Here is an 18,385-nt window from a genome sequence, read left to right as displayed (position 1 = left end):
ATACAAAACAGTGGGTTAAGACTAACCCTGGGCAAAGCACTAAGCTACGCTCGCGTAGTTTGCCAAGTTTGCGCAACTTCGCACTATGAGAACTGCACGTAGCACAGTGCAAACATGCGTAGCGGTCATTTTTTGCTTGCTCGCGGTCCTCAACGTCAAGCTGGCGACAGCGATCAAGTAAAATGACATCCTCGCGAGACTTTTTCCTTGTTCACGATCAGCAACATCAAGTTGCCGATCGCGAGCATGGAAAATAAACCTCCCGGCGAGGTTCTCAAAGCGGGGAGGTCAGGTTTCTCATTGCGAGTGGTCGCGCATGCTCGCGACCGCTCGCGATCAGAAACTACCAGTCCGCGTTGAGAAAGCTGCAGCTCGAGTAAAAATCTACTCGAGCGGTATAAAAGAACAGCTTGCACTGTGCAAGATGCCTTTTTCAATGATTGCCCAGTGCCGGATGCTTGTTCGTACTGTGCAATTATTGAAAACGACATCTTGTACAGTGCGAACATGCTACTACGCAGTCCGCGTAGTGCTACGCGTAGCTCACGTAGTGCGAAGTGCACTTCGCGTAGCTCACGTAGTGCGAAGTGCACTTCGCGTAGCTACACGTAGCGCTACTTCGCAAACTACGCCCACCCCTAGTTAAGATTTTAGGATCATGAAAGTGTGATGGAGGAATGGCATGCCTGATGAGCCTTCAGAACTACAAATATTGTCTGGCTTTTTTTCTATTGTCAATGTGTGGTTTCCTGCCTGCAGTTATCAATTTAACGGGAGTGGGACAATGTTATGGAACAAAAAAGGGCAGAAATATAAAGTCCACTCTAAAACTGCACCATTGTGGTGGCCTATTTACAAAGGTTGGATGGCTGAAACAGCAGCTGCGTGGTGGGCGTTTGCATTTTATTTTTTAAGACTAAGTTTTGCTAAATACATTTTTTTTGCGCTTTATGCATCTGTTTGATTTTCTCTACGCTCATGACAATATTATCTGTACTCTTTGTGGGATCGTTTTCATCCTATTGCAAGATGCTTTTCAATCTAATCAAACCGTTCAATGTGGAAAATGTTAATGTATGTATGCAGGCATTTTTCCTACATTTTTACTTTTACAGTTTGTTGTTACAGTGTCAAATTCATGCAGATTTTTTTTCCTTTGCAAAGTTATATTTTGCGATAAAATGTCACAAGTCATGATGTACACGGAAACGAGAGAAACCGTAAAACATTGGTATGTTTAGAAGGTATACCTCTCGACATTGTTTTGTAGTAAGCTAGGATTCGAGCAGCGCTGGGGCGCATTTTACGGCAAGATACTGTCGAAGTTTTCTGTTGCACATTCCCGCATACGACCGTAACAGGAGCTCAATAACAAATAGTTGGCAAAGTTTCCATTCCCTGTCGGGAGCAGTTGCTGCTACTCTCCATTCTCGGGCTACATGACTTGTAATTATTAGCTTGCTTGTTTAAATAAGAGACAGCAAACACGACAATAAGTCACTAATTAATCTTTCTGCACGCTAGTCATTTTTATTTCAGTAAAATAACGAATTTGCGAACATGGGTCACGTTTAAGTAACATTTTCAGACGAAATAGTTACACGGCCATATTTGGTGAGTGCAAGAAGAGTAACCCAAGTCGGTAAACAATTGCGAAGTTTGATTTAAGTCGCAGCTCTTTGTTCCAACTCTGAGACGGACATCCACAGTGAGGAGAACGTGCATATACTTACAGCTGTAAAACGGAAATGTCAACGTTTTGGACAAAAACACGAACACATAAAATGTGAACTAAACGGACACAATGTACTCTGTTGTCAGTCTTTATGAAAAGCTTCAAGTCTGGTAGAAAATAAGCCAAATAACTCAAACGGACCCCGCTGCAATTCCACCCAAGGTAAGAGGAAATTACCTGTCTCAGGCCCAGTAAGAACGGCATCCTGCATTCTCACGCCACGCGATACACGCTCTAAACATTAAATAAAGTCCTTCCAACAATATCTCCACCCATCTGGTCTGGACTAGCTGTCCGCAGTGCAATTTAATCCAAGCCCCTGAGCCCTGGCAGAGAACGTTCAGTAAACAAGGTTAGAGTCACCGCGTGCATCTCCCTTCTAGCTCTGTGCCCAGCGCCCTTGTCGCCTCCCTCCCCCCTATCCTCCCACCCACGCCCAATCTCACCCTCAGTAACATGCTCTTCTTGCCGAGGGGGAAATTACATCACCCAGCACGGCAAGCTCCAAGCAGGCAGCTGCTGATTAATAACTAAAAAGAGCTGCTGTGCCTGGCCCTTAACAACTTTAGACCGAGCACGGACCTGTAAACATTATTCTGGTCACTGCTAGTAGCCCTGGAAGTTGGCATCCTTACAGCCGTTGGTGGGGTAAGCTCCAGCCCAGAAATTGCTACCGCTCCGCTATGTATATGAAATGTTTGTGTGCTCGGGTCCATGCGTAGACAACACACAAAACAAGCATTTGCAATGCAACGGTCTCGCCTTTAGGAAACTTGAAAGTATTTAGCCATGCAGCACATTATGTACATATCGTTTAACACTATGTGTAACACCCCCTTTCCAGACTCCAATTAAAAATATCACGTCACTCTTGAGAAGTGCAGGTACTCTCTTTCTCAAAATAAAAAAAGTACCAGTACTTAATACCAGACAGTACCGGGCCATTTAAAGCACTTGGTTTGAGTTGTTCAACTGGAAACTGAACTGCAATTGAATTACATTAAATGTAAAAACACATATTGGACCCACAAAGAAGAACAAGGCTTCAAACGAAAATAAGTATTTATATTATAATCAGTCATAGCTAAATTGCCAAAAACGTGATACAATAGTGAAAGGTGAAGCAGCATAGTGTTCACTTGATTTTAATGAGCAAAAAGCGCTAAAAGACATCGGTGCAGCAGGTGACAAGCAATGGCTCTTCGAGATTTGTTGAAGATTTTAAAATAACTACAGTAATTCATTCCCGTGGTCAGAGTAATGTAAGCCAGTCCAAAGTTCTAATGATGACAACGTTTCGACCCCGATAGCTGAGGTGCAAGTGATCATCATGAGGACTGAGTCTAAATATTCACGTTTGTAGCAACCCTTCCGTCATGAATAGATGTCTGCCTACTGGCGTATTTTTGGAAGAACTCAAGGCAATTCTATGGCAGGACGGAGGCTCCGATTATGCTAACTCAATTTCTTTACTGAGAAACAGCAGCCAATCAAAGTACAGTAAAGAAAACAACTACAATACCCAGAACACCGGGTAACCATAGAGTATGATAGGTATAAATAGGGTCATAGAGGTGAACACTTCCTCTTTCTTTGCTGCTGCGCAGCCAGTTAAGTGCTTTTACATTACTCACTTATTCATAAGTGTAGCCTTACCGCTTTCATTGTGTGTATTTGCTGGTACTTATTGTACGCTGTGTGCGCATTTCAGCGCTTGCTTGCCGCTGTGTCAGAGTGCTTTTCAGTGCGGCGCGTCTCTTATCTTTACCGGCTTCTGTGCCGGCGCTTCAGGAGCGTGTGCGACACCTCCGGACGGGTTTTTCTTAACCCGGTCATTATTGTGGAGCGGGAGCGGAGCTGAAAGGGCGCGCGTCTCTCACGCACCCTTTCTAGGCGGCAGCGGCTGTTCGCGCATGCGCGACGATTTGTTTACACGTCTCACAGAGCGTGTACTTTTTTCCTCAGACGCCGCCTGCGCTTCAGCCTGAGATATCGGAAGACTTCTTCTATCGCCCAGTTTGCTGTCGCTTGAGCTCCTTGACGCCCTCATTCGTTTAAAGTTTAAGGGTTGTAATAATTTAAATTAGGCTTTGCCTAGAGTGGGGAAAAGTTTCTTTACTCTTATTTTGTGGTGCAAGTCTGCTCCCTCCACACTTAATTCATTAGTATTACTCACAGTGTCCCTGTGTTATCAGACTTGCGCAAAGGGGTTCCACTCCCCCAAACTTGCCAGGCTTTGCCTTTCAAATAATAATAACCTTCACTGGGCATTCTCGGTTGCAAGTGTCGCCATGGCAGACTACTGTGACGAGGAAGGTTATGAATATTATGAGGAAGAGGAGTCCTCTACGTCATTTGATGATTTTATGGGCCAGGCGCTTTCTCAGGCAATTGCGCCTCTCAAAAAACATCTTGCAGATTATGCTGCGCACCAAGGCTGGATGCCTCCTTCCTCTGGGCGTTCCAAAAAGTCCCCAAAAAATCCCCATTCCAGCCATTTTCAGAAACTTGCGAAAACCCTTTCTGCTCCTTCAGCAAAGAAGCGCAAAGTGTCTTCTCGTTCTGATCCTCCATCTGACACGGACGACGACACGTCTTCATCTTCTTCCGAGCCTTCTAAGCCTCCTCCCTCCAAGAAATCACGGAAGGAGCATTATGTTGACGCCCCTTCTTCACCTCAGCTGTTAACCTTCAATCCAGCTGACATTATCCATCCACATTCTTCGTCTTGGTTGCCTGCCCCCGAGGTGGCTCAATACATTCAATCGCACATCCGTCAATCCTTTGACAAGGATGTGAGAGCGCGTTTGCGCTCTGAGTGCCCACGCCCAGATTTACCACACAAGTTGGCCTCTACTCCTGATGTGGATCCTACAATGATCACTTATATGAGAAAATATTCGAAGGACCCTACCAAAGGCCTAGATAGATCGTGGCGTTTATGCCAAGACAAACTTTTGGATCTCTTGGGCCCTCTTACAAAAATTCTAAATTTAGGATATCAGGCCAAGGAATCTGGTTCCATAATTGACCCCGATGATCTGATCGGTTGGTCACAACGGGCTGTCTGCATGCTTGGCAACGCAAACTGTGCCTTGTCTACTGAGCGCCGGCGCTCCATCCTGATGAAACTAGATCCAAGACTAACGGATTTGGCCTCGTCGGAGTCGGGCCCTTTGGCCCAAGGTTTACTTTTTGGTTCCCCCTTCCTGAAAGAACTGGCGAACTTTGTTTCCACTTTTAGTGGCCTTGACAAGGCCCAGTCAAATTTGAAACGGGCTTTCCGTCCGGTTTTTGGCAGGGCCGGACGAAGGGGACGTTCGTCCGGCCGTGGTTCCGACAATGCTCCCCAGCGAGGGAACAAGTCCCAACGTGGTGGTCAACAGCACTATTCTTCAAACAAGTCTTCCTTCTACCCCTCTAAGCGGAATAGAGGACAGCCTGGCAAAGGTGGATATTCCGGAGGTCATGGAGGACGTCAAGACTCTTCCCCATCAGGTGAGCTTGATTTCAGCTTCAAATGTAATTCTGGGGGGCAGGATTCAATTTTTTCACGACAATTGGCGTTTGATCTCAAACGATGCCTGGATTCTGGAAACGGTGCTAGGGTACAAGATAGAATTTTACTCTCGCCCTCACCAAGATCTTCGGCCTCGCCCCCTTGTTTTTTCCCAACAAGATCAGAACTTCATAACCGAGGAAGTCTCCTCTCTTTTGACAAAGGGAGCCATCACTCCTACTTCTCCTCATCCCCAAGGGTTCGTCAGCAATGTTTTTCTCGTGGAGAAAAAAGGAGGAGGATCTCGTTTAGTCCTCAATTTAAAGGACTTCAACGGCAATGTGATTTATCGCCATTTCAAGATGGAGGGCATTCATCTTCTGCGAGACCTTCTTCAAGAAGGGGATTGGATGGTTCGTCTCGACCTAAAGGATGCTTATCTGTCCATACCGATTTATGCTCCTCATCGCAGATTCCTTCAGTTCCAATGGTTGGGCAGGTGGTACGAATACAAAGTTCTTCCTTTCGGCCTGTCCTCCGCTCCGTGGTGCTTCACAAAGCTCCTCCGTCCAGTGATGGAGTCTTTGCGGTCACGCGGGGTGCGTCTTATAGTCTATCTAGACGACATTCTCCTTTTAGCTCAATGCCCTATTCTTCTACAGTCTCACTTGCACTGGTCCATAGACCTTTTGCAGTCCTTGGGTTTTCTTGTCAATCCCCTAAAGTCAGACTTTTCTCCATCCCAATCGATATCTTTCCTGGGATTTCAGATAGACTCAGTCTCTTGTCAACTTCTTCTTCCAGGTCAGAAGATGAGATCCATCAAGAGGGACTTGAGATCGTTTCTTGCTCAACACACTGTTTCCCTCAGGTCAATAGCCAGGATTGTAGGTCTCTTATCGTCTTCCATCCAAGCGATATTTCCAGGACCCCTGCACTATCGGGCTCTTCAACGCCTCAAAATTCGTCACTTGCAGAAGGGTCTTCGTTATTCGGATCACATCCTCCTCTCAGAGGATGCCAGGACGGAGATGAGATGGTGGTTAGACCACATGGATTCATGGAACGGCCGGGCTCTGTTTGGGAGGACTCCCGATGTAGTGATAGAGTCCGATGCCAGCCTTTGGGGCTGGGGAGCCCGTTGCGGATCAATTTCGACCGGGGGTCGTTGGTCTCCGGAAGAATTGACCCTTCACATCAATTGCCTGGAGCTGCTGGCGGGCTCCTTTGCGATTCGGTGTCTCACCCCTCAGAGAACAAATTGTTGCATTCTTCTCCGAATGGACAATGTATCGGCAGTTCGTTATGTGAACAAACTGGGGGGTACCAGATCCAAGCTTCTCTCGGAGATTGCGAAGGATTTTTGGCACCTTTGTCTGGAGCGCAAGATCACGATTATTGCGGAATACCTGCCGGGTTCTCGCAATCTGATCGCGGACTGGAACTCTCGTCACCTGAGAGATTTCAGCGACTGGAGACTCCATCCTCGTGTGTTCCGCAAGCTGTCCCGCTTTTGGGGGACTTGTCATCTGGACCTCTTTGCCTCCCGTCTCAACACCCAGCTTCCCCGATTCTACAGCTGGCGTCCGGATCCGGAGGCGCTTGCCACGGACGCATTTCTCCAGAAGTGGCCTCGCCATCTGTGTTATGCATTCCCGCCGTTCCTCATGATTCCCCGGGTGCTGGCCCGAGCACGGCTATTCTTGTCGGAATTGATTCTAATCTCCCCTCTTTGGAGGGCTCAAGCGTGGTTTCCAGTTCTTCTGGAGATGAGCTGCTCAACGCCGCTTCTACTTCCTCACATGTGGAACCTCTTGTTGGACCCGCTTTGCGAGCCTCACCCACTGGTGCTGTCCGGTCAACTCCTTCTGGTAGCATGGAGAATTTCGGGGGACGCTGGCAAATCCAGGGCTTATCGGGCGACGCTACCAGATTTATCAATGAGGCTTGGGCACCCAACACACATAAGCGTTATGCATCAAGTTGGAAGCGCTGGTGTGATTGGTGCTCACAGCGGTCGGTGGATCCCGTTTCAGCGGATCTTCCTTTAATTCTTAACTTTCTAGCGTCCCTAGCATCCTCTGGGCTAGCCTACAGAACGGTTAACAACTTCCGTTCTGCAATTTCTGCAGGCCATGTGCCTCTTGATGGTAAACCAGCGGGAGAACATCCCCTGATCTCTAAATTATTAAGGGGCGTTCGGATGGTAAAACCTCCGTGTCCCAAATATGTAGCCCTTTGGGATGTCTCAGTTGTTTTGCGTTTCCTGTCCGCCTGGCCTTCTAATTCTCTTTTGTCACGCAAACAACTGTCAGCCAAGCTCACTATGCTTTTGTGCTTAGTCTCTTGCAAACGAGTTTCTGATGTGCGGGCCTTAGATCTCGCTGGTCGTTCTTTCACTCCTGAAGGTGTTAGCTTTGTTATTTCACGGAGGACTAAGTGTAATACGCCCTCAGTCTCCTACCCTTCTTTTCCCCACAACCCTCAGTTGTGTGTGGTTCAGTGTATTAAAGATTATGAGGTAAGTACGGCGCCTTTTCGGCATGAATTACAAGGCCAATTGCTTATTGCATTGCAGAAACCTTACAAACCGGTAACTCCGGCTACTTTAGCACGTTGGGTACGTTGGCTCATGCATGAAGCGGGCATTGACATTTCTCTGTTTGGTGCTCATTCTGCTAGAGGGGCCATGGCTTCCAAAGCTTTCTCCATGGGTGCCAGCCTTCAAGACATCATGAAGGCTGCGGATTGGTCATCTGAAACTGTGTTTAAGACTTATTACTTTAAACCTATTCTTGATGTTGCATCTGTTGTGGTGGCGAAGCTTTAAACAAGCATAATCGGAGCCTCCGTCCTGCCATAGAATGGAAAATTTGCTAACATTCGTGCCAAGAATTTTCAATTCTATTAAGGACAGGAGGCGAGGATTATCCCACCCTTATTTCATGAATGTCTTTACATAATGCATTTGCTTTTATGCTATATGACTCTGGTTCTTCTTTATGAAATGTTTCCCCCCCCCCTATAAAGATTTCTATGTTCAACGTTTGGGGAACAGTTTTTACGGCCTCTGTCTCTTTCCCTCAGGCTCCGACCTTAAATGAGGTGTGCCGGGATTTTCTACTCCTGATTGGTCTCCTGCTGTTCCTCTGGCTCTTGGAAGTTCCTTCTCCACGTCAGCCGTTCGATGACCTCTCCGGGGGATTCCTTTGATGGATTGTTTGCCTTTCTGTTGATTGTTTATTATGGACTATGGACAAAGAAAGAGGAAGTGTTCACCTCTATGACCCTATTTATATCTATCATACTCTATGGTTACCCGGTGTTCTGGGTATTGTAGTTGTTTTCTTTACTGTACTTTGATTGGCTGCTGTTTCTCAGTAAAGAAATTGAGTTAGCATAATCCTCGCCTCCTGTCCTTAATAGAATTGAAAATTCTTGGCACGAATGTTAGCAAATTTTCCATTGTCTCACAACTAAGGTGGCACTGCAGAAGGAAACTGGATTGAACTAACTTATCCTGCACTACCCACATGCTGAATGCATCTGCAATTAAGGAGTTACAATGTGCATGCAGCTCAAAAGGTAGGACAGAAACGTCAGCATGTGACTTAGGGCAGGACTTTATGTTCCAAAAAATCGAGTCTTAGTCTGACCATGTCATTCGACTGGCACTGCTTGGTCTACAGTGGCGTGATGGGTCAACAGACATCACACATGTGCAACGGTGGACAAGGTCAGTATGTGTAATCTATCATGTTTCAGGAACACGAGTGAGTTGTATTTTCCTGCATATTTCATAACATGAGAGGTGTCCTTGTGACAAGGGTTAGCACGATATCGATGTTTGGGTTGAGCGTGAGCCTGCTGGTCTTTGTGTCCAATGCTTTCACAAGTGGATACATGTGACTGGTTCGATATACTGGAAAGAAAGGTGCACCGAGTGTACTTAGAATGTGCACGAGGGATAGAGTTGGCAAATCAGGGTCGGTAAGCTAGGCAGACAAAGAACATTTTGAAGAAAGCATGCCTTTTGACTGCCACGCGGTAATCAGTCAATCAATCAGTATTTGTAAAGGGCTGCTAATCACCCGTGTGGGAATCCAGGCGCCATTCAAACAAAAGAAGGGAAATCCAGAGAGAAAATTACTCTTTAGAGGATTTTACTTCCCATACAACGCTCACCTGGCATGACGTCATGCCTTAACTTCTCCAGTAGTGAGAAGTGTGAGCACTCGCACACCGATGTGCCTGCTGTCACTGCAGTCCGGAAAAAAAAAGAGCCCGATAGAGACCCGTTTCGAGGCACCCTTTGAAAAATTGCTGGTGCACGTACCCGGTGAGACCCGGCCTACAGCCCTGATTACCAGGCAGGGAAATCTTCCCAAGTTCAGGAAGACTTGAGCGGTCTGATTGCTTAAGAAATGTGCGCAGATGACGCTGCTTCTGGACTCTTTGAAGGTGGCTTTGGCGTAATAGTTCGGATGGCGAATGCACGGACAACAGATGTGTGGGTTTTCACTGGTTCGCGCACTAATGCACGTTTAATCCTCCTATGTCGATAACAAGAGAACTATTTGGTTGGGGGTGGGGCAGGGGTCAGTACAAGTTAGCGCGTCGCTACTAAGCCACAGGAGAAGGTAAGCAGTCGCTGCCTAATGGTTATTGTTGTGCCATTACCTGCAGGCGGGGTTTACCCGCAGATCCTCGAGGACTTCCCGCAGTTCCCTTGAGCCAGGTACAATATATAAATTAGAATATGGCACTCGCTGCTGGCTGTTGCGAGGCGCTGAAGAAGACTGTTCTGAAACCGGCACATACTCTGTAGCAGGTGCATTAAGCCGCTGAGCTATGGGCGATCGTGCAGTGTTTACTGGAGGTGGTTGTGCTGTTGTTCAGTGCTTAATATCATATGAATAATGAACCACGAGGCCCGAGAGAGGCTCGTGTGCACCTTCGTGTTCCCTAGGTGTTGAAAATTAGTACGGTTTGGTGAACATTATCTGCGCCATCTTGATTCTTCCCCTGATGCCACACTTTTGTCGTGCGCACCCGCCATTTTAAGATGCCCTGATCAGAGCGAACCCTTTTGCATGCCGCTGGCCCCTGATATAGCCCTTCGCCCTCACTAAGCCTGCACGCTGACCAACCCCCTGCTTGCACCTGCCTTGAATCATAAACCCCTCTTCGGCGCTGCTCTGCCCTAGGCCCTCATCCTGTTCCCAGCGCGACACCTCCCTTCTTCCCTTTCACGATCCCCGGCCCTTAGATGCAAACCCCCTTTTTTCCCCCGTGTGCCCGTTTGTCTTCCCCGTTCCCAGGCCGACACCCAGCACTGCCGATACCATTCCTTGCCCCTCCCCGTACAATAGAAAGCTTCCCCCACCAAAGGATCCCCGGGTTGATCAAAGCCCCCACTCCATGAGATCCGATCAAACCCCCCCACATTCCGCGAATCGGCGGAATATCCAGCTGCGCGATACTCATCACCTGTTGTGACTAGGGTGGGGACTTCAACTGTAAATGTGTGTGGGAACGGGCTCAAAGGGGAGTTCCGGGAATGTCTTTTCCATACATCAAAGCTTTAACATGAATATGTAATCTGCAATAAAGTCATAAAACAGTGTATAAGAGGCCAGGCCTCAGAAATGTAGCTAGAGCACCTCAGAACGATACCTTCTGCCCGTTTTGTTGTGTTCTCCTCCGGAGAGAATAAAAAACCTTGTTTCCTGCCTTCCAGTCTCCAGCGCCTGCCTCTTCATTGATTAAATAACTAGAGGGTCACAGAGGCAATACCGCCGGGCAAATACCGATTGTCCCCGACCCGTCCCAGGTTTAACAATTGGCGTCCCAAGCGTGGGGCCCATCAGCGACTCGTGGATCCAGTGGGAGAGGTCCCGACGACAGAGTGAACGACTGCAACGATCGGGAGAGCTCTTGCCCAATAGACCCTCGTCTGGCAGCCGATCATCCGAACTTCACTAGTTCCGAACAGACCTCTCTCGAGTGATCTACGGTCCTGACTGGGAACCATTAGGAGTGCCGTGAGAAATACGAGAAAAAGAGGACGAACGGGCGCTGGATTCGGAAGACAAGAAACTGTCCACATGGTCCGGGTAAGGTCGTGTAATCACGACAAGTTGCGAAATGATTGCTTGATTGTTTGATTGCTTGATTATTTATAAAATACTAGTATTACTCTTTGTTTGACCTATTTGGAGATTCACTGTCTGCACACGGAGAAACAGTAGGCTCCTTCTCTTTTGCAAACGGTGAAGGATAGGTAACGTAACCGTCGCGCCTATCTTTCTCCCCCACTGACCCTATTATTTCTTAACGGTTTTTGGGAGACTCCCCTCTCCCTCACTGATTAAACTGGGTTCTTTAACCCCGAACTACTGTTCACAGATTGTCTTCTGGAGATTCTCTGTCTGCAAACCGGAAACAACAGCTTCCTCTTTGCGGTTAGTGAAAGGGTAGAGGACGCAGACTTTTGCGCCCTACTTACTCTCCCCATTGTCCTTTTTCTATCCTATTTATTTATTTATTAATTGCTTGATTGTTCCGCGCTCTTGGTTACTTTTTATTTTTGTTCATGAGGTATTCACTGCCTGCAAACAACGTAGAATAGGAATATTCTGTCTAGTCTTTGCACCTAGTGATAAGATAGGCACTGCTGACTTATTAGTCCCTCGTTACGAGCCGTCATGTCTGTCTTCTCCCCATTGATTGATAATTGGTTCAGCCCGGACCGTGTATTAGAGGTGGACCATATAGCTCCACTAGAAGGCACCCCTAATAAGGACATGTTCATAAACTATGGATTAGTTACCATAGCCTATAATAAATTGTGGCACAGGTATACCAAAGAAAGTCAAGACAAACAGTGGCCACTGGCAGGATCCTTTGACCTTGATAAAATAGAAACGTTAGAAATAGCCCTTCGAAATAATAAGACAACGCCTATTATGCTCGACAGTCTCGGTATGTGGCGCAGAGAGGCTATGCAACGACAGAGAAAAGACGAGGACAAACCAAGTAGAGAAATATACCGACAGGACAACCCCAGGACACCGCTACCCACAAGTTATCCCCCGACACTACGCAAAAGACGACCAGACTTAGGGCCAGACCAATGCGCTTTTTGTAGATATGTCGGACACTGGAAAGCCCAATGCCCGACTCTACTGAGCGTGAGTAAAGGCAAAGGGCCGACAGGAACGACAGATCGGCAGTATGAGAAAAAGCGCGAGACAAAGAAGAACCCGACTTACATAGACAGACCAGATAGAACCACCACGTTTGATTATGCCCGATGGCACAGATTTCGCCAGGACAATTTCAGCGGCATGCTCAAGTTCTCCTAGGTCGGGCAACGTCAAGACGGGAACCCAGCCACGCTTTAAGATTCACAAACGGAAAGAGATAATTATGACCAATAACTGTTTGATATTCGTCTTGGGTCTTTGTATGTCGTACTTGTACTGTCCCCCCCCCCCCCGTCTGAGTTTGTGTGTATGTAATGTACGAATCTGCGTCATCCCTCTACACGTGTTTCCGTGTTACTCAACCTCTGTTAAGCAGAAACTTAGCATAAAAGCAACCTGGAAAGAAAGAAATGGTACAACAAAATCCGTAGACCATTGATGAACTTGAACTTTTAATTTAACACAGCAAACAAGAAATAATAACGGTAAACTGTAGAAAATGAAAGTCAAACAGAACATTCGCCCCCCCCCCATTCTGGAACCTTCCAAAGTAGGGCAGGGTTACGGCTACGCCCAACCAGCGGCAACCCATATAAGGCGGGCCCCGCTGCCAACTCTTGGTCAGGAAATCTTAACATATGGGGAAGCCGGAGGAGAGGCAGGGGCCAGCGGAATCCAGCCGAAACGGCCCTGGGTAGTTGCCGGTAGTCCCGCCACATGCCTCCTCGGCCCAGCCGCAACGGGCCTGGATAGACTTAAGTAGTCCCGCCACATGTCCAGAGAAGAGCGAGGCACCTCTTCCTTTTCTCCTCCGCAACAGCCGCAGCAGCTCTGGGCGGCGAATGCCCTGTCCATACCCCTGCAGGAATGCGTCCAGGTCGGGCCGGGAGGGAGAGGCGACGCGGACGAGCCTCTCCCACCTCCACCGATAGGAGGTCTCCCAGCCCCCGGCCCAACGCCGAACACCCCCAGTCAGGCGATGGTGCCCATACTTGCACAGCACCGAACACACCATGGTGGCACCCCAGTATTTGCGCAGCACCGAACGTGCAATGGTGGCCATATTTTCGGAACACCGAACCTGCAATGACTGCACCGATACTCGTGCCGCGCCGAATGCGCGCCACAGGTGGCCATACTCCCACAGCACTGAGCACAAGACTTGGGGAACACCGGATGTGGAGAGACCTTCATGCGGGGCGATGAAAAAGAGCAGCATGGAGTGCATCGGGAGAAGGAGACGGCGCGAACGAGTCTCCCTCGCCCCCCCAGGTGGGGGCATCACAGCTGCACCCCAGCCGAACGTCCCGCTTTCACACAACAGGGACCTCTTCCTTTCACTCCGAAGGATCTCTTCCACTCTTGCAAACTCGACGAGAGTGGCCCCTGTAGGGCCTCAAAATGGCGTCTGGGTCCGCTGGAAGGCGGGCCCCGGCCACTAGAGTAACTTTGACCAGCAATATAACTCGGACATTTGCCCACTGGGGCACGAGCCCCCATCTCCGACAGCATCTCCGCAGCCTTGAAGATCCTACAAAAGTCCCCGGCGGAACCTTCGGCCTCTGCAGGTTTCCGGTAAGGGACGGCTGCCTTGACCGCCAACGAAATAAACATGACATTGCCACTCCTTCTGTTAGCATGAATTCTAGAACTGCCGAAAAGGACTCTGGTCCAAACTGCCAGTAATGGGAAACATTTCCCCTGATGCTACTTCCGGACTGAGCCGGCCCCGCCCAAAATGGCGCCGGTATCAAGAGGGACTTGCGAACACCTCGTGGTGTTCCTTCGCACTAATATAAACTTGATGTTCTGAGACCTTATATGATCCTTTGTACACTTGGCTAGAAAAGACAAGGAGAGCTCACTCGACGAACAGTATGAAAGGATCCCGTTAAAAATGTTGATTACAAATGTACAATGTATTATATTTTTATAGCTGATGTATAACCTCATCTACGACGCACACATACAGTATGCATATAGGAAATCTGATTGCAACTATTATGATTATGCTTCTAAATTATGAAATAAATGCCCCCGAACCCCCAGCCAATTAATAGACGTTTTAGTTTCCTGCAAATGAATGAATAAAACTTTCCAATGTATTTATTTCCGCAAGACGACACTCCCACTGTACGCGCTTTAACCATTGCCATGTCCGACCAAATACGACTGCACCCTCATCATCCACGTACTGAAATGATTCCGAGAAATAAAGGTTTTCGAAACTATGGACGGGTATTGCATGCTTTATTTTAAAAAAATTTGGGATCGGTGGGAAAGTTCTTTTCTGTGCACCCTACTCTGCTCTCTCTTTAAGGTTGAAAGAAGATGGTTGCCCAGCCCTGGAGGACGGATCGGATCGACAACACGACACTCTGCCTTCAAAGTACGCGACTGACTCATGAACTCTCGCGTGGAGGAAGACCTTGACTTCCAAGGATGGGTAAACGAACGGTGTAAATGAGGGAATGTAAAAGGAGGGTGAAATGAAATGATGTAAACGTTATAAAGTACAACGTTCCAAGGTATCAGGGAACGGAACTGACCCAAGAACCGAAGAACCTTAGAACGCCACACCGATAGTGAGATACGTCCTTTGACTAGATACCTCGCACTAGGCACCTCTGGTTTCCTTTTCACATTCCCCGCACACGACCTATATGGACACACTGCCCCCCCCCCCCCCCCCGACTCCAGAAACCATATCCCCGGGGACTCTGCCCCGAGGAGGGAAGACGAGTAAGAGGTGAGTAAAGGACTCTTGAATACATGTATTTAAATATGCGCGAATGCTGTTCCCTCCCCTCCCCCCTTTTTCCTCCCTCTGCAGGTTACATCAGAAATTACAGCCGAGGTGTGGCGAAGATCTGAAGCCTTGCCATGTCTAATACACGAAGCAGACTAGCGCCGCAAGGTGGTGCCTAAGCACGCCTGCAAACTACTCACGTATTGAACAAACCCGAAAAAATTAGCACGACCTGATAAAAAGTGATCACCCTTAAACCAGACCGGACGAATGAACCCATGTCACGTATGATGCGAAACTATGAGAGAATGTGTGTGTGTGACCGAGGCGCTGACCCAACTGGTCGAAGGACCGAGAATGCGAGAAAGTGCGACAAAATGGTACCTCCTCTCTTCTTTCCTTTTCTCAAGGCACGTCCCCTCTACCCGGTCTAATACTCAAACTGCATGATTACAAGATCCTAACGCAGACCCGTGAATGTCCTTTACTGTGTAATGCACTAAATAGCCTTTCTTGAATACACTGCCACCCTCTCTGTTGCACGTGTACTATTTAGCCTGCCGTTGCACTCTCTCTCTCTCTCTCTCTCTCTCTCTCTCTCTTTCTACTTTTGCACTCCCACTCTTCCGAGCGATTAGCCCCGAAATTGGCAGACTGCCACCCCTAGCGCACCACCTAATTGGCTTCAAATACCGTCAGTATTTGCACAAAAACTTGTCTTTAATACAATCACCCTGAGACCGTGTCATTACCTCTCCTTTTCCGCTAGAAGTCAATGAACCGAGGTTGGGCCGTAAGGGAAAGGACAGGTAAGACGACAGAGGTTCCCTAATCTGGCCCGTAATAAGGGAACTACATGTCAACGGCTCCTATGGTATAAAACAAGGACCTCAGAATACGCGACCCTCCCCGCCCCGAATTGTTGCAATACCCAAACAGGAAAAATGATCACCCCTGTTACATCCCCTGTATCAGCCGCTCCAAACTGGAGTTATGAAACTACCCCTCATTCCCGGTTGTGAGGAATGGGTCGATTTACGCCCTTACCACAAGTTTCTATGTCCCTAGTTGTCTCCCATAAAACCCCTGTCTTTTCTGATTAAGTACTCAGGCCGTAGGAAGCTACGTAGGAACCAGAATGATGTTTTACAAGGTTAAAAGACTAGACCAAAGTGAAGAAGTCGTTGAAATGAACCCTGCTGAAAGTAAAAATATAAAAAAAAAAAAAAAAAAATGTTTAGTTGAAAAACAGGACGCATTGATAAAAAGAACTGTTTAGCCTATGTTCGTCCCTCAGCAAAATATCTGTTTAGTACCATGTCGATAGCACACAGTACCCTTGGTAAATATAAAGCCCTAGAGAACGGCATAACTTTGTCAAGCCCGTCTTACGAAGGTGGGTCTCCATCAGATAAACTGTCGAAACTGTAATAAATAATTATGAAGGAAAGCCATAATACCTCCAACAGGCCCGTCATCGGTCATTTATATGTTAGTTGTGAACCCTAAAATAACGGACGTTTTCATTTCTATCTGAAGCTGGGAGAGAAATAGACTTTTGTGATTTCCTTCCTCTGCAAATTCTCTAAAGACTGTCTTTTCACACTCGTTTAAGGGTACGACTGTCAGGAGAGAGAAGGACCGGATGTGGGAGCACGAGGCCTGACTGCAGACTATGGAACACCTACGACATGGGCCAAGGCGAGACCGCGACAGAACAGAGCTACAGGACGAGGCACTACCTCCAGCAAAGTGAGAAGAAAGGGCTAAACTGATGCCCCCGCTCTATGTTCGAATGTGTGCCGAAAGGTCCCCGCTCTCCAGACTCGGTCACGAGCCCGCCCATCTGAAGTCTCTCGTTCCCCTAGTTTGTTCCTAATTTGGCCTTGCTCCATCCCCTTTTTCTCCGACCTACCCTATGGACTGTTTTGTACGCTCTTCTTCCATCTGAACTTTCTGACAATCACCTCAAAGGACACAGGGCGAAAAGGACCTTTCCGACCAGAAACGCGAGGAAAGGGTCGTGCCCTGCAACGCAGAACTTAGAATAGAGCTGGACTTGTAGCTCCACCGCCGGTGCTCCACAGCGCCAACGAAAGACAACAAAGAATAATGAGAACTCGTTAACTTCGAACATTTGACATCCTCAATCACCGTTTCTGCTATGCCTCATTTCTCTCCCAGCCGCCATTGTATTGATCATGCTCCAATCCGAATCTGATATATGTAATAACCTACCAGTTCACGTTATGAAATGTACTTGCTGCTCTCGCTACAGAATCGTTTTTTGTATTACATTTCTATGACTTTCCTGCTAAAACAAATTGATCAAAGTTTATCAAATAGGTCCACCTCCTAAAACTAGAAATGTTAAAATGTATTGTTTACAACTCTTTTCATCTAGGGCTCCTACCGTTTTCTTTCTCATGCCCACCACAATAGAACCAAGTAGAAAATGAACCAGCAAGATGTCTTGAATATGTTAAAGGGAGGACTGTTGAAAATTAGTACGGTTTGGTGAACATTATCTGCGCCATCTTGCCTCTTCCCCTGATGCCACACTTTTGTCGTGCGCACCCGCCATTTTAAGATGCCCTGATCAGAGCGAACCCTTTTGCATGCCGCTGGCCCCTGATATAGCCCTTCGCCCTCACTAAGCCTGCACGCTGACCAACCCCCTGCTTGCACCTGCCTTGAATCATAAACCCCTCTTCGGCGCTGCTCTGCCCCAGGCCCTCATCCTGTTCCCAGCGCGACACCTCCCTTCTTCCCTTTCACGATCCCCGGCCCTTAGATGCAAACCCCCTTTTTTCCCCCGTGTGCCCGTTTGTCTTCCCCGTTCCCAGGCCGACACCCAGCACTGCCGATACCATTCCTTGCCCCTCCCCGTACAATAGAAAGCTTCCCCCACCAAAGGATCCCCGGGTTGATCAAAGCCCCCACTCCATGAGATCCGATCAAACCCCCCACATTCCGCGAATCGGCGGAATATCCAGCTGCGCGATACTCATCACCTGTTGTGACTAGGGTGGGGACTTCAACTGTAAATGTGTGTGGGAACGGGCTCAAAGGGGAGTTCCGGGAATGTCTTTTCCATACATCAAAGCTTTAACATGAATATGTAATCTGCAATAAAGTCATAAAACAGTGTATAAGAGGCCAGGCCTCAGAAATGTAGCTAGAGCACCTCAGAA

At 47.9% G+C, this 18,385-nt stretch overlaps 1 protein-coding gene across 2 annotated transcripts in view; it reads right to left on the bottom strand.

Annotated features, from left to right (window-relative positions):
- WBP1L (WW domain binding protein 1 like) overlaps positions 1 to 18,385 on the bottom strand; it is a 239,616-nt gene that overhangs the window by 139,840 nt on the left and 81,391 nt on the right. Inside the window, exon 1 of one of the 2 annotated variants that reach the window (XM_078643670.1) lies at positions 1,913 to 2,155. The exons of the other annotated variant lie outside the window; for it this stretch is intronic. Within the exon in view, the coding sequence (XP_078499796.1) occupies positions 1,913 to 1,939 (27 nt within the window). The 5' untranslated portion in view covers positions 1,940 to 2,155. Of the gene's footprint in view, positions 1 to 1,912; positions 2,156 to 18,385 lie in introns of those variants that run through there. 2 annotated transcript variants of the gene reach the window in all.

Source organism: Lissotriton helveticus, chromosome 5_1 (genome assembly GCF_964261635.1).
Source record: "Lissotriton helveticus chromosome 5_1, aLisHel1.1, whole genome shotgun sequence".
Taxonomy (NCBI): Eukaryota; Metazoa; Chordata; class Amphibia; order Caudata; family Salamandridae; genus Lissotriton; species Lissotriton helveticus.
Note: the sequence above shows the minus strand (reverse complement) of the source record. Positions and strands in the feature narration are given on the sequence as shown.